The 15,459-nt window shown below is 36.3% G+C and overlaps 1 protein-coding gene across 2 annotated transcripts in view; it reads left to right on the forward strand.

The window, feature by feature from the left end:
• Positions 1 to 15,459, forward strand: part of LOC109050289 (potassium voltage-gated channel subfamily H member 4-like) — a 30,848-nt gene that overhangs the window by 3,686 nt on the left and 11,703 nt on the right. For both annotated transcript variants that reach the window (XM_042767374.1, XM_042767375.1), the window contains exons 2-7: positions 879 to 1,112; positions 2,914 to 3,045; positions 4,914 to 5,044; positions 10,118 to 10,358; positions 10,566 to 10,723; positions 10,973 to 11,180. In XM_042767374.1, the coding sequence (XP_042623308.1) occupies positions 879 to 1,112; positions 2,914 to 3,045; positions 4,914 to 5,044; positions 10,118 to 10,358; positions 10,566 to 10,723; positions 10,973 to 11,180 (1,104 nt within the window). The remainder of the gene's footprint in view (positions 1 to 878; positions 1,113 to 2,913; positions 3,046 to 4,913; positions 5,045 to 10,117; positions 10,359 to 10,565; positions 10,724 to 10,972; positions 11,181 to 15,459) is intronic.

The following is a 15,459-nucleotide window of genomic DNA, read 5'->3' on the forward strand; positions in this document are numbered from 1 at the left end:
CTGTGAAGTTTTTTGAATAACTAAGGAATCCATGGTAATCAGTCATTACTGTCTTCAAGCAACTGAACGGCAACAATGTAAATTCTACTCAAAGTGTGATCACAAGTTAGCCACATACAACAGTGACAGGGATTTTCAATTCTGGTTCATTAGCAGAGCGCTCCATGAACTGGGTGTTTTAGAAAAAGCACACAAAATGTGGGCCCTTAGAACCAGGATTGAAAACCGTGGCCAGTTTGTGTCCCTACCCTAATATCCTCCACTACCCAGACCCTACTAAACCTTTCATTTTCGAAGTGAATGCATCAGATATAGGGTTCAAGCTGTTCCTTCACAAAGACAAGGTGATTCAACAAATCATTACTTGTGCCTTTTAGTCTCAAATGTTATCCCCTGTCAAGCTGAACCTTCATGTCAGAGATAAGAAGCTACTCAGTGACCTGGTTTTTGTTCTTGTTGACTGTCCACTTCACTCTTTACACCCAAGGACCTATGGACCAAAGAAATCCAATAGATTCACACTGCTTTAACACCCCCAAATTATTTTGAACTAGGGTAGCTATAAGTTACCACATACTTCATCTTTGGTGCAGTGTATACAGGTGTTGTGTATACAAAAAGTATAAAGTATATAAAAAAGTATATTTTTATCAAAGAAACAACTTATAGTATTATTCACTGTGCACTGCAATTATTAAACTAATACCAGAAATACATCAAGAGACATGGAGTCATGTGCAGAAACTGCAAAGTGTGGGTATTGATTTGGAAATGATGAATCAGTACAGCAACAATACTGCACAAAACACAATACTTACAACTAGCTTTAGAATGTCTTTCACAATATTAATAATCCTGATCTCTCTTCTGTCCCACAGACAGCAACTTCCTCCTTGGGAATGCTCAGGGTCACCGTGGCTATCCTATTGTGTACTGTTCGGATGGATTCTGTGAGCTGACAGGGTTCGGGCGAACAGAGGTGATGCAGAAGAACTGCAGCTGTCATTTCCTATATGGCTCAGGCACGAGTGAGCAGGTTTCTCAGGGTGTGGAGAAAGCACTGGAGAGCAAGGAAGAGTACCAGGCTGAGGTGCAGTTCTACAAGAAGAATGGTAATAATACTCTACTACTCTAGGACTTTTATCATACATTACTTGTACTGCAAGCGGCTGAGAGAAGTGGACAGCTTTAACAGCCAATTTAATACAGCAGCCCCAAAAAAATTCTGGTGTAGATTGTGAGGAATTTCCTAGAACTGAGTTCCCTTACATCAGTGGCTCTAAAATCTCAAAACTGCCCCACTGCTCTGCACAATTTTATCTGACATAAATAAGTGCTCTCTTCTAGTTGATGATCTAAATGAGGTGTGTTAGATATGAGGGACATACAAAATGTGCAGTGACTTGGGCTGGGTTGGGGGTCGAAAGGAATTGGGAACCACTGCCCTACTTCATATACTGTCACTGCTGTGACTTTGAGCAAATTATATTCTAACAGCTCATGTTTGGAAGAGTTTGGTTCAATAATTAAAACCTCTGTTTTTCAGAATTAAAAAAAGAGAAATTACTAGCCTTCCAACATCAGTTACCTCTAATACTCTCTGCTAAATTGGAAAATTGAGGAGTTTTGTCAAGTCATGAGGAAATATAAAACAGAGTGTCATCTGCATAACAGTGAACAAATGTGTCATACAAAATCATCTCACCCAAACAAGGACTGGAGTAATCACATCCTATTTTGACATTTATAGTATAATACCGAACAGTTAAATAAACAAGAAATTATATGTTAGTAGATTTCAGATATAATCCATCCATTCTTAAAGCTGCTCTGTAGAGTCGCATCTTGCAGGCGAGGGAAAAACTCTGTCTGGACACCAAAACACAGTGAAATACCATGTTCTTCCACATAAAGTCCAAGTTTTCCATTTCTCACTCCCCACACAGCTGAGAGACCAACCTTCGCTGACCATGCACAGAGAGCGAGAGAGAGAAAGAAAACACAGACACTCAAAAAACCTGCTCCTAGCTCAAATCAAAGTCACTCCCCACACCGCACCACTCACTCTCACCTGAAACGACGTGAACACAGTCAAACAGAGTGACACAAATAGTGATATCCAGTGCTGTTAACCTCACTGCAAGAAGCCCTTCTTTGCCAATCACAATTTAGGAATGATTATTGTTTAAGGAATGATTATTACTTTTATTTAAGTATTTTATTCCAATAATTTTTTGATATTTTCTTAAAAAGCTCTTGAGTATAGAACAATACTTTGCATTCATTATTCTGGTGCTAATTTAGAACTTTTTCCACATTAAGAAATAAACTGTGTTTTTGTGAGGGGTTATTTAAATGGTGCACACTCACATGAGATAATAGTTTTCTATACAAAAAAAATAAAAAACATTTTAATTATGTATGGTGCTGGTCACCCCCTTCAGTGTATTTTGTCATGATGATGATATGTGGTGTTTCATTATTTATTGGAGAGGATCCTCTGCAATAGTGACGTGAAGTGCAAAAAGAGAATGGAACACACTTATTATTGTGCTTTACCAGCACAGACAATGTTTGTTAAAACTATTATCTTTTAATTGTTTATTTAATATAATATTGATATGGAACCCACAACAATTAAAAAATATATATATATCGTCCCTTTTAAATTGATAGACAACATCAAGTGAGATTTCAATGCTATTTTAAACATTGAACTAGAAAAATGTCCCCAATTTCCATTTCAGAAGTCTGGTCACCTTAATTAATAGTGAAAAAGCTGTAAGTTTAATTGCTTCAAAATCACCACCCCACTACTAATGTAGCTCTTCTGTAGCTGTCCTCTTCTGATATTTTTATCACTGTTTTATGTCTGTGTGTAATTCTGCAACTCTATTCTGTGTGTTATCACAGGAAGCTCATTCTGGTGTCTGTTGGACATCATGCCCATTAAGAATGAGAAGGGGGAGATGGTGCTTTTTCTGTTTTCATTCAAGGATATCACAGAAACAAAAGACAAGAGCCATCACAGCAGCAGAACTGATGGTACTGTCTACACTACAAACATGAGTCTCACTAGTTTTTGTTTGTTTGTTTGTTTGTTTGTTTGTTTGTTTGTTTGTTTGTTTGTTTGTTTGTTTGTTTGTTTTTTTTAATTTGGGAAAATAAATAGTCTAGAAAACACTTACCTTTGGTTGTTGACATTTAAATTTACATTTGCATTTAGTCATTAAGCAGATGGTTTTATCCAAAGCGACTTACAAATGAGGACAATGGAAACAATCAAAATCAACAAAAGATCAATGATATACAAGTGCTATAACAGGTATCAGTTAGCTTAACACAGTACACATAGCAAGGGCTTTTTAAATAATATAATAAATAAAAAGAAAACAGAATAGAAAAAGAATAGAGCAAGCTAGTGTTAGAGGTCTTTTTTGCTTTTGTTAATTGATTAGATTAGAAAGCTAGTTAGTTTTTTTTTTTTTTAGAATAGAATTAGAATAGAGAGTGCTAGAGTTAAAGGGTCAAATAAAGATGGAAGAGATGTGTTTTTAGCCGATTTTTGAAGATGGCTAAGGCTCTAATTGAGTTGGGAAGGTCATTCCACCAGGAGGGAACATTTAATTTAAAAGTTCGTAAAAGTGACTTTGTGCTTCTTTGGGATGGCACAATCAAGCAACGTTCACTTGCAGAAATGCAAGCTTCTAGAGGGCATATAAGTCTGAAGTAATGAATTTAGGTAAAGGGGTGCAGAGCCAGTGGTGGTTTTGTAGGCAAACATCAATGCCTTGAATTTTATGCGAGCAGCTATTGGTAGCCAGTGCAAATTGATAAACAGAGGTGTGACATGCATTCTTTTTGGCTCATTAAAAATTTATCTTGCTGCCACGTTCTGGATTAATTGTAAAGGTTTGATAGAACTGGCTGGAAGACCTGCCAAGAGAGCATTGCAATAGTACAGCCTGGACAGAACAAGAGCTTGAACATGGAGTTGTGCAGCATGCTCCGAAAGAAAGGGCCTGATCTTCTTGATGTTGAATAAAGCAAATCTGCAGTCCCAGACAGTTTTAGTAATGTGGTCTGAGGAAGTCAGCTGATCATCAATCATAACTCCAATATTTCTGGCTGTTTTTGAAGGAGTTATGGTTGATGTGCCTAACTGGATGGTGAAATTGTGATGAAACGATGGGTTTGCTGGAACCACAAGCAGTTCTGTCTTGGCAAGGTTGAGTTGAAGGTGATGGTGTTTCATCCAGCAAGAAATGTCTGTTAGACAAGCTGAGATGCAAGCAGCTATCGTCGGATCATCAGGATGGAATGAGAGGTAGAGTTGAGTGTCATCAGAATAGCAGTGGTATGAAAAGCCATGTTTCTGAGTGACAGAACCTAATGATGCCATGTAGACAGAGAAGAGAAGTGGTCCAAGAACTGAGCCCTGAGGAACCCCAGTAGTAAGATGTTGCGACTTGGACACCTCACCTCTCCAAGATACTTTGAAGGATTTATCTGATAGGTAACACTCAAACCACTGGAATGCGGTTTCTGAGAAGCCATTTGATAAGAAATAGCATGTTTGGAGCCTAGAGGGCACATGTACTGTAGAACAAAAAATTAAGTAAGATCAAAACATAGCCCTTAGGATGACCACACAGTAAGAGGAGCTTCCAGAAAAAAGATTATATCTTTTAGATAGAAGCTAAACCATTTTAGTGTGAAAGCTAACATCACATGCAAATGGTGTAAAGGGATAGTGTAATCAGTAGTGTTCACAGGCCTTGGAAGTTGCATAATCAAAACATATAACTGCTAAAACATATGCACACTCCAGTGCAATCATACAGTTAGACAATTTTAAATGTTTATGATTTGTAAACTGTCAAGGCTGTTATAACTATTTTCATTTTGTGCAGATAATAAGCCATACAAAAGGACTACTGGAAACTCTAATTTCAGTAAAGCCAGAAGGAGGGGTCACACCATGATTTACCAGCTAACCAGCCAGTTTACCAGTGACAGGAAAAATGATGCCAACTTAAGCCGGGTGAGTAAATGTATAAACTACGTACTAAAAAAGTTAAAGCCCATTAAAACATGTTTTGTAGTAATTATTTCTTAAAACTTAAGTATTTGATGACATCCTAGATTAAATTTTGACATCTTTTTAAACAAATCTTTTAGTCACCTTATGGATATATGAAAATATAAGTAGATCTTTTTGATTTATTGATACGTCATATCAGAAGTCCTTTGATGCATCTATCCTTTGATTGATGTTTCATTACACCGCTAATAAAAACTATACGTTTACAGTTGCCTGTATAATTGCATGTTTTTATTGATTTGTAACTCCTAGAAAGAGGGAATTAGTCAGTGCTTATTAAATTCAAGCCTGTTTGTAACATTTTACAATATTACAATGCATTGAGAGCAAAAATTATATTATCAAGTTTTTTTTTATGGTATCACAGTTTTAGAATACACTTGACAATAAGTTTCTATGGTTCTTGAATGTGTGCAATGCACTGCTATGATGCTGAAAATGATATGTAGTTGTTAGGGTTTTCTAGGTGTGGGATGAGTTGCACAGTTACTGCTGGGGTTTGCTCAAATCACCAACACTACAACACTACAAAAGTGTTTTTTTTTTCTCATGAAATAATCTGTCCACTATTTCCTAATACCATTTCTTTTTTTAATCATTGGATTGTGAATTACAGTTACTGTAAAGCATTGGATCTGTGCAGGATCCCATTTTCCAGTGACCATTTGACTCAGGAAATGTTCAAACAGTGTGAAAGGTGCAGGCCAGAAGTATAAAGGATGTCTAATCCTACATGTCACATTGCCACGGCAGAACAGGATGCCAGATTGGCAGGTCACATTTCCGATCGCTCCTGTGAACAGATGGTCATGTTTTCAGCACAACTTCACTCTCAGCAGAGCCACCTGCCTTCGCTCCATCACACTCCAACCGACTGAGAGAAAAATAGGCAATAAAGCATCACAAGCAGGGCAAAATATTTAGATTTGAATGTGTCCTACACATATTTTCATTTGCTCCATCACAAAAAATATATTTTTTTCTCTTAGCAACATGTAAGGGCCAGAAAATTTTATGTAATTTTTAATAATTCATAATTTACTGTAATAGCTGGAAATTCTATAGCTAAAATGTTACTCCAAGACGGCTGTAAATTCCTAAACATTTCACACTTTTGATGGTTCAGGGCTGTGCACATGCTCAGGACATACTGTTTTAGGCTATATTTACATGACAACGATGTAGTCAAAAACTGAAAAGTTTTTCCCTTGCGTTTTTAAAAAGTTTCATGTATACACAACAGTTTTTTTCAAAATGATTCGCGTTTACACGTATCCGCGAAAATGGACTAAAATGCTGTATTACATATGCCAGGCCAGTAGTTGGCGCTGTCACCTTGTTAGTAAACAGTACCTGTTGCCATGTGTATATGATGCATCTCCACTGTTGGTTGTAATATTGGTGAAGTAAATCCACACTTTGCTGAAGAAGCATTAGCAAACTCTTGAGCAGCAACAACACTACCTTGTACTCCGTCATTGTTGTGTATGTTTGTTTGCGCTTGCCTTTAAAATCAACACGTACTGCGCGTATCTACATACCTAACACACGCATGAAGTCACCATTTTCAAAGATTCCCGTTTTGGGTGTTTACCCGGAAATGACAACGATGGCATTTTCAAAAAATATGTGTTTTCAGTCCCCAAAATGCTTTTGTCATGTAAACGAACAGGCAAAACGCATAAAAATGTTTCCTGTTTTTTGCTGAAAACGTTGTCGTGTAAACGGCCCCTTAGAGATGCTGTGCTAATGGGGGCCTTTAGGGTGGCATCTCTGCTGTTTTGTGGATGATGTAGTTCTAATGGCTTTTTCGGGCTGTGACTTTCAGCAATTACTTTGCGACTGAGTGTCGGGAGTGAGGGTCAGCTCCCGAGGTCATGGTTCTCAGCCAGGAAAGCATGGATTGGCTGCTTCAGGTAGGGAGTGAGATGTTTCCCCAAGTAGAGAAGTTCAAGAACCTTGTTTTCTCCGCACAGTGTCTGGGCTGACCCTGAGAGACAGGGTGTGAAGTTTGAACATCCAGGAGAGACTCGGAATAGACCCACTGCTCCTTTGCATTGAAAGGAGCCAGGTGAGGTGCCCGGATGCCTCCCAGACACCTTTCAGTGGAGATGTTCCAGGCACGTCCAACTGGGAAGAGACCCCGGAGCAGACCCAGGACATGCTGTAGGGTTTACTTGGCTGGCCTGGGAATGCCTTGGCATCCCATGGGATAGGCTGGAGGAAGTGCCCAGGGAAAAGGACACTGGGCGTCCTTACTCAGCCTACTGCCAATGGTTGGACGGGGATCCAGGATCCAGTCCCATCTCATTTACCCTCTCGCACACCTACCTTCCAGTCTGCTGTCCTGTAAAATTAGGCAAAAAGCCAATTAAAAATGATCAAATTCAGCCTTTCCTAGTGATGAGATCAAGCTTTTCAAGTCATTGTTGCAATTTTGACAAAGCCTTTTACAGTATATGTCAGCCAGCTAGATGTTCAATATTAACAGAGAAAACAAATATTTATAATTTAACTTTAACTTTATTGTAAAAAGTTAAAGTTTAAAGTTACATTTATTGTAAACTTTATTGTAAAAATATAATTCCAAATGCTCATGATAGCTTCCGCCACATAAAGTGGAAAAGCAAGAGTTGAGAACATTTATTCAGCATTATGGCAGACCAGTGACCTTAATTCAAGTCAGTTACATTGCATGTAAAGTTTTGGGAGTTTGGGGATTCTGTTGCATATTGTTAGTTGATCCCTGATGCATGTAAATTATATAAAATATACTGGAAATCATTACATTTTTTGGCGTTTCATTCAACATGTCAGCTGAGATGAGTTTATCGTTTCCAGCTCGTAAACATGCGTTTTGAATGTGTCTCCTCTGACCACTTGTGTTCAGATTTCGTCACACTCTACATCAGTTTCACAGGAGCACTAAGTATGGTGCATGAATGCTATTGAATTAACCAACCCAGGTAACACAGTTTATGAATGAGCAACTGAAGAAAGGAGAACAGCTGTGATTTTTGGTGATAATGTCATTTACTGTAAATTGAAATTAGCTGACTAGTATCTGTTATGGAGCTACTCTTTTTATGAACTAAATGAGGCCTCATAATGTATTCTCAGATTATATATATATATAAAATTATTATTATTATTATTATTTTATTTTTATTTTATTTTTATTTTTTTTGGAGAGGGGGGTCTTAAAGCTTCTGTTGTGTGTTCAGTGACATCATGGATCTGTTCTTTAACCTTAATGAAGAGTGTGGCAAATGAGAGCATGGAGGATTAGAAACCACATGATTTGCTGCCTCAAACTAATCATGTCCAAAAACCACGAGCTTGACCCATGCCCTCGCCTCTGTGATGTAAAAGTTAAATTAAAGAAATACCAAGATTTATCATCTGTCATGAGATGTCCTTGCAGATAAAGATTAAATGTAGTTTCCTGTTATTTACTGAATAATAACAAATTATTCTGTCAGTTCTACTTCTCTATTACTTTCAGTGATCAAAGACTTTATTAAAACAGTATGCCAGTAAGTAATTTTTGTGACATTTGAACAGAACAGGATATTTAGGGCAGACCTTGACTTTATTCATCGTATTCGTCATTTTATGACTTATGGAAGGGGTTGTAAAATATGAAGAGAGATTCAGAACGAGATTCGGGACAGTTGGGACAGTTCTAAGGGCTCTGGTCAGATGGGTGGGTCAGTTTTGTTTTTTTGTTTTTTAATTTCAAAACATTTATGCTGTACCATCACAGGAATAAACTGCATTTTAAAATATATTCACATAAAAATAAATAAATAAAATTTAATGGTATAAAATTTCACATTATTGCTGTTTTACTGTATTTTTGATCAAATAAATGCAGATGGTAGTGACTTGTAGTGTAGTGTAAAGTATTTTTAGTTAAAGGGATACTCCAAACCAAAATGAAAATTGTCATTAATCGCTTACCCCCATGTCGTTCCAAACCTGTAAGAGCTTTGTTCGTCTTCAGAACACCATTTATGATATTTTGGATGAAAACCAGGAGGCTTGTGACTGTCCCATTCATTGCCAAGTAAATTACACTATCAAGGTCCAGAAAAGTATGAAAGACATCATCAGAATCAGAGCCGATTCCTCCCAATACACAAAGTATGCAAGCTGCGTAGGGTCCCCGAAACACCAGGGGGCACCCTTGCTCTCAAAGATGATTTAATTTTAGTTACGTTTTTGAATTTGGCCATTTATGTCATTTCTTTTAATGCGGTGTGCTGTCGCCCTTTCTATGTAAAAATCAGTCAAATCATCTAACATGAATGTCATACAGTGTCTTACTCAAGACAAAAAAAAAACCCTGTTGAAAGCGTACTGAGCTGCAGAACAGACACTGTTGCTCAAGCACTTTCCATGAGTGCAATTCGAGACAGAGTGAACAAGGACAAAGGCGTTTCGTTAATTCATAACTGATCTCTCGGTTGACACAGAATAGCGTATGCAGTTTGCGTTCAGCGGATGTTCTCCAAAATGGCTCTACGGTGATGTGGAGAGACACAGAGGAGATAAATTGTTGAATAAAGTCATTGTTTTTGTTTTCTTCGTGTACAAAAAGTATTCTCTTCGCTTCATAACGTTACGGTTGAACCACTGATGGCAGATGGACTATTCTGACGAGGTCTTTCATACTTTTCTGGACCTTGAAACTGTTATTTATTTGGCAGTCTATGGAACAGTCACAAGCCTCCTAATTTTTTTTATTTTGGGTGGAGTATCCCTTTAATGTGGTATGAACAAACTTCATGAGTCATTACTTCATGAGTCAATCTTAAGGAGAGGAAACAAATGTGAGATTACTGTAGTATTTTTCTCATGAGAAACATATGAAAAGCAGGAGGCTTTAGCAAACCCACTTATTTGCTCTTCATTATCTCTGTAATGCCTTGAAGAAGTTGAGATAATAAAATAGAACTCATCTCTGAATTTCTTTGCTCTCATTCCTTAATCTGTGCCTCTCTCCCTCAGGACATGTTTGAAAAACCATCCCTGCCTGAGTACAAAGTGGCAGCAGTCCAGAAGTCTCGATTCATCCTGCTGCATTATAGTGTGTCCAAGGCATTGTGGGATTGGATGATTCTACTGGCTACATTCTATGTTGCTGTTACCGTGCCGTACAATGTGTGTTTCACAGCGTACAGTGATCTGGAGACTGCAGGCAGGAGCACGATAGTTAGTGACATCGCAGTGGAAATGCTTTTTATTCTGGGTGAGTTTACTAAGAAAGCAAGCCTCTGAACTGAAAGAACATTCATTATAGAATTGGATGGTTTATCATCAACACAGAAAACTTCAGTTACCGCCTGTAATACATAAGTGTATAAATGCCTCAAAAGAGACTCAAAGTAAATAATAATAAAAAATTAAATAAAAGGAGACTTCCAAGAAAATGTCATTAATCTTCTTTCTCTTTCAGACATCATTCTTAACTTTCGCACCACCTACGTGAGTCAGTCAGGGCAGGTGGTGTACGAGCCTCGCTCCATCTGTCTGCATTACGCTACCACGTGGTTCTTCGTGGATCTGGTGGCTGCACTGCCCTTTGACCTGCTCTATGCATTTAACATTACTGTTGTAAGTTCACATGTGTGAATGTAGAAAGCATTTTATTTCCCAATCATATGGCTTATATAAAAAATTGTAGAATGGGGAGGGTATGATGGTTCATGGTGGTACCATGATCTACATGTATAGGCCATGGTACTGAATGATTACCATGTTTGTTTTCCAAAGTATTACAAAGTACTTTTTTGTTAGTTTTTTGGAGCAAGCAAATTATGTGATTACTAGGTACTATTGACACACACGTTTGTGCTTGTTCAAACATCTCTAGTGCACCTGCTGAAAACTGTGCGATTGTTGCGTCTGTTAAGACTGCTGCATAAGTTGGACAGATACTCGCAGTACAGCGCCATGGTACTAACGCTACTCATGTCGATGTTCGCTCTGCTGGCTCACTGGATGGCCTGCATCTGGTACATCATTGGACGCAAAGAAATGGAGACCAATGCTAATGGAGCCTGGGACATTGGTGAGATATTAAAACACTCTGATGAGTTAAATAAATCTTTGAAAGAGTTGCTTTGGTGACACATTGATGCTTATTCTGGCCAAAAACGCCCACTTAGGAATAGGAGAGGAAGAGACCATGTGACTAACGCGTAAAGTGACCAGCTTTTGATCAATAGCATTTTTCTGTTGGCTTTTGGATCATTGCAGAAAATAATTTCAGTGACCAGCAAAAGTTTATGATTCTTAAACATTTTGTTCAACACAACCTAGTATAAAGCTAAATGTAGGCTTTAAACTAATTACACCAACAGTTACATGACTTCAATATCACCCATTCAAAAAACCCATCGACTTTAGGATTATGTAACCACTAAAATGTTAACTTGTTAGCAATGATGTAATGCCTGCAGCACTCTATCTTATCCTTCTGAATAAACAGATTGGTCTCAATCCATCCTGGATCTTAGACCAGAGACTGCTTTGTGGATCTAAAAAATGTGTACTTTCATGTAAGATTATCCCTTATCACACACCTCTGAGGTTTATATTTGAAGGAAAATGTTATCAATATACAGTTATCCACTTAAGGTTATTTTTGGCTTCATGCATGTTCACAAAGTGCAAATTATGCTTCTTTCACATTCTGAACTACCTTGGCAATTGGTTGGTATTGGCGCAGCTGGAGACTAGTGCATTATACATTGTTTTCTTTTGTAAAATATCTTTACAAAACAAAAATGACAGCTCTAAACTGTTGGTAATTCACTGCAGTATACTGTATGTTACATGCTTACATTACAGTACAAAATTATTCATAAACGTCTCATTTTGTATAGATGATCAAAACTTAAAGTCTAAAACCAATGTAGGTTTAGCTACATACAATTGTTTTTCATTTTAATTAGTTTAGAATATATTTTAATGTTACTGTAGAAATGTAGCAAATTTCTGTTATTCAGTTTTGTTTTATGTTTGAATTTAAGTTTAACAGTTTTGACATGTAGTACATAGAGTTTTGGTGGTGGTTTTGCCTGAGTAAGAAATGTAATTTGAAAGATGTGGTCACTGAATGTATTTTGTGCCAAATCAAAGGAAAATGATCCAGAGTTTAGCCCACATAGACTATTGGTGTAAAGAGTTTTGAAAAAGTATTGAGAATTGGGTTCTAGAGCTTGTAAAAAACTGTAAGAAGTCCAACTCGACTTAGTGACTGTGTGTGGCTAATGCGCATTTCACAGTCAAGCACGTGGAAACTATTCATCAGTTTTTGGCATATATGAAGCTAGGGAAGAGTGCCTTGGAGCTGATGGTGGTTGTGTCTGCCAACACGCTGTTGGGGACTTTTGCATGAGATTTCTGCTGCTGGCTGAAATTAACTTGGTTCACAGTAAATGCTGCCCCATACAAACATAATTTCTGTATGTGCTCTGAATTGGAGTTGCTTAAACATTTGGGTACACAACATCTGCCAGGTTAACTCTTCCATTTGCATAATTTCCAATAATTTTGTGAACAGAGAATTCCACCACATTTCTAATAAAAAGCATGTATATACTTTGTTGTCAGTTAAACAAAGAATCTCCATGCACCAACATAGAAGCTTGATAGTTTAATGTTGAAAGTGAAGAAATAAATATTTGAAAATATTTGTAAATATATACTACCAATCAAAAGTTTGGGATCAGGTTTTTAATTCTTTTTAAATAAGTCTCTTATGCTCATCAAGGCTGCATTTATTTGATCAAAAATACAGTATAAACAGTAAAATTGTAAAATAATATTACAATTTAAAATAATGGTCCGCATGAAATCAAAATAGACTTTATTTACTTTGCTAGCGCACATTGCAATTCTTGATGTGAACAACTAATCCGTGCAAGTTAATCTGCTGAAAAAAATAGTTTGTCTTGGTAACCTTTAATCAAAATCTGAACATTTGCTTCTGCTCTGGAATGGTATTCCTTCTCTGATGACGTCGGTTTGACGGCTTGGGCAGAATATCCTTAAACATGCCCCTCCAACCGTTAGGTTGCTATTAGTGAGAGGCAGAGAGGAGGAGCGCAAAAATAAAACCATGTCCTCTATTCAATATTCTGCTTCAGATGAAAATACGTCACTACACTGAAATAAAGTCGACAGAAACTTCCGGTTCATGCAGACTTTAATATATGTTTATATTATTATTTAATGTATTAAAATTTAATAAAATAACATAATTTATTAATGTGGTGGCATAGCTGAATTTTTATCAGCCATTGCTCTAGGCTTCAGTGTCCAATGGTCCTTCATAAATCATTCTAAAATGCTAATTTATTATCATGTTGGAAACAGTTTCATTTTTTAGAATCTGTGATACTTTTTTCAGGATTCTTTGATAAATAAAAAGTTAAAAAGAACAGCATATATATTTAAAATCTAAATGTTTTGTAACAATATAAGTCGTTACTATCACTTTTTATCAATTTACCATATCCTTGCTGAATAAAAGTATTAATTTCTTTAAAAAAAAAAAAAAAATTACTGACTACAAACTTGTTAAAATTATTTCTGTTTTGAATACATTAAATAAATGCAGTCTTGATTAGCATAAGATAAAAATAAAACATTAAAACATTAAAAATCTAACTTTTCAACAGTAGTGTAAATATTAGTATTATAATTTTACTATTGTACTGTACAGTAAATTATAATTATTATTAAAGGGGTGGTTGATTGCGATTTCACTTTTTTAACGTTAGTGTGTGATTTTGCTGTTTGAGCATAAACAATATTTGCAAAGTTGCAGCACTGAAAGTTCAATGCAAACAGAGATAACGTCTTTTAAAATTCTGGCAGTTTAATGTCTACAAAAACGGCAGGTAAGGGACTACAACGAGCTTCTTCCCAGGTCCATTACGTCACAAACCCAGATAAATAAAGATCATTCAGATCGTCAGATCAGCTCCAATAAACTGTTCCATTTATACACTTATTTTCACATAGCAATGAGAAGCGTTATACATGGACACGCGTACACTGTAAGAAAAATCTGTGACATTTACGGTAAAATACCGGCAGCTGTGGTTGCCAGAACTTCAACGTTAAAAATATGGTAGCAACATTTTAGGTTTTACAGACTTAACTTAAATTCACAATAAAATACCGTATTTCATTAAATGATCTAATGTTCATAAACCAACATATTGAAGTACTAATATCTGTTTTGAACCATTGTAATGCACTACTAACCACCAAAAACTGGTTGTGATGAGAAAGTAACATGGTGAATCAAAGCTCATCACCAACTTCCACAAGCTGAGAAGGGATATATATATATATATATATGATATATATATATATATATATATATATATATATATATATATATATATATAATATATATATAGAAGGTGCACAGTCACATTTTGACATTGTGTAAAAACCATCATGGTAACACACATGATACTGAAGTAATGCAATAAACATTAATTTAACAACTTTAGATGAAAGATAAAACCCTAATGTACACAACTGATAAGAAAAAACTAAGAAGAAACATAGTTATTTCAATGAAAAAACATAAAATATGAAGTGTCATGCAGTTTTTCACTGTAAATTCAACAATGACTTTTTCTTTTTCACTTCCAAAAACTGTAATTTTAACGTTATTTTACCGTAAAATTACATTAAATGTAATTACATTTATTCACCGTATATAGTATGGAAACTTACTGATAACCAATTAACAGGTTTTTACTGTAGCATTTTTACAGTCTTTTACTGTTAAGATCACAATCATTTTTTACAGTGTATGGTTGCTGTGCTGTATTAAAGCTTTAATCAGAATAAAACCGTATATTGTTTACGTCATTGTTTACAATACAACCGGAGCACATTGTGAGCTTGAGGGGCGGGATGTTCAGACGCGATCTAGAGGCGGTTTAACGAATCACAGTACACTGAGCCAGCTGACCAATCTCAGCCCATCGCGTATTTCTGAGGGAGGGGCTTCATAAAAACAGGAAATAATCGAGGCGTCTGTCAGAGAAGGGAAAGATCGGTGTGGAATAAAGGTAAATTATGTGAAAAATAATGCGTTTTTTAAAAAACAAAGCATGAACACATGTTAGGATTTGTCCCATAAACACATTCTTGCATAGAAGAATTAGTAAATAGACAATTTGAATTTGATCATCACCATAATGTACAATTCGTTGAATACTAAGACTTTATCTCTTCATTTTTTGTTCACTGAAAGAGGGCTTAGTATATATATTTGTGTGTGTGTGTGTGTGTGTGTGTGTGTGTGTGTGTGTATG

Source organism: Cyprinus carpio, chromosome A12, assembly GCF_018340385.1.
Source record: "Cyprinus carpio isolate SPL01 chromosome A12, ASM1834038v1, whole genome shotgun sequence".
In the NCBI taxonomy this organism is placed as follows: Eukaryota; Metazoa; Chordata; class Actinopteri; order Cypriniformes; family Cyprinidae; genus Cyprinus; species Cyprinus carpio.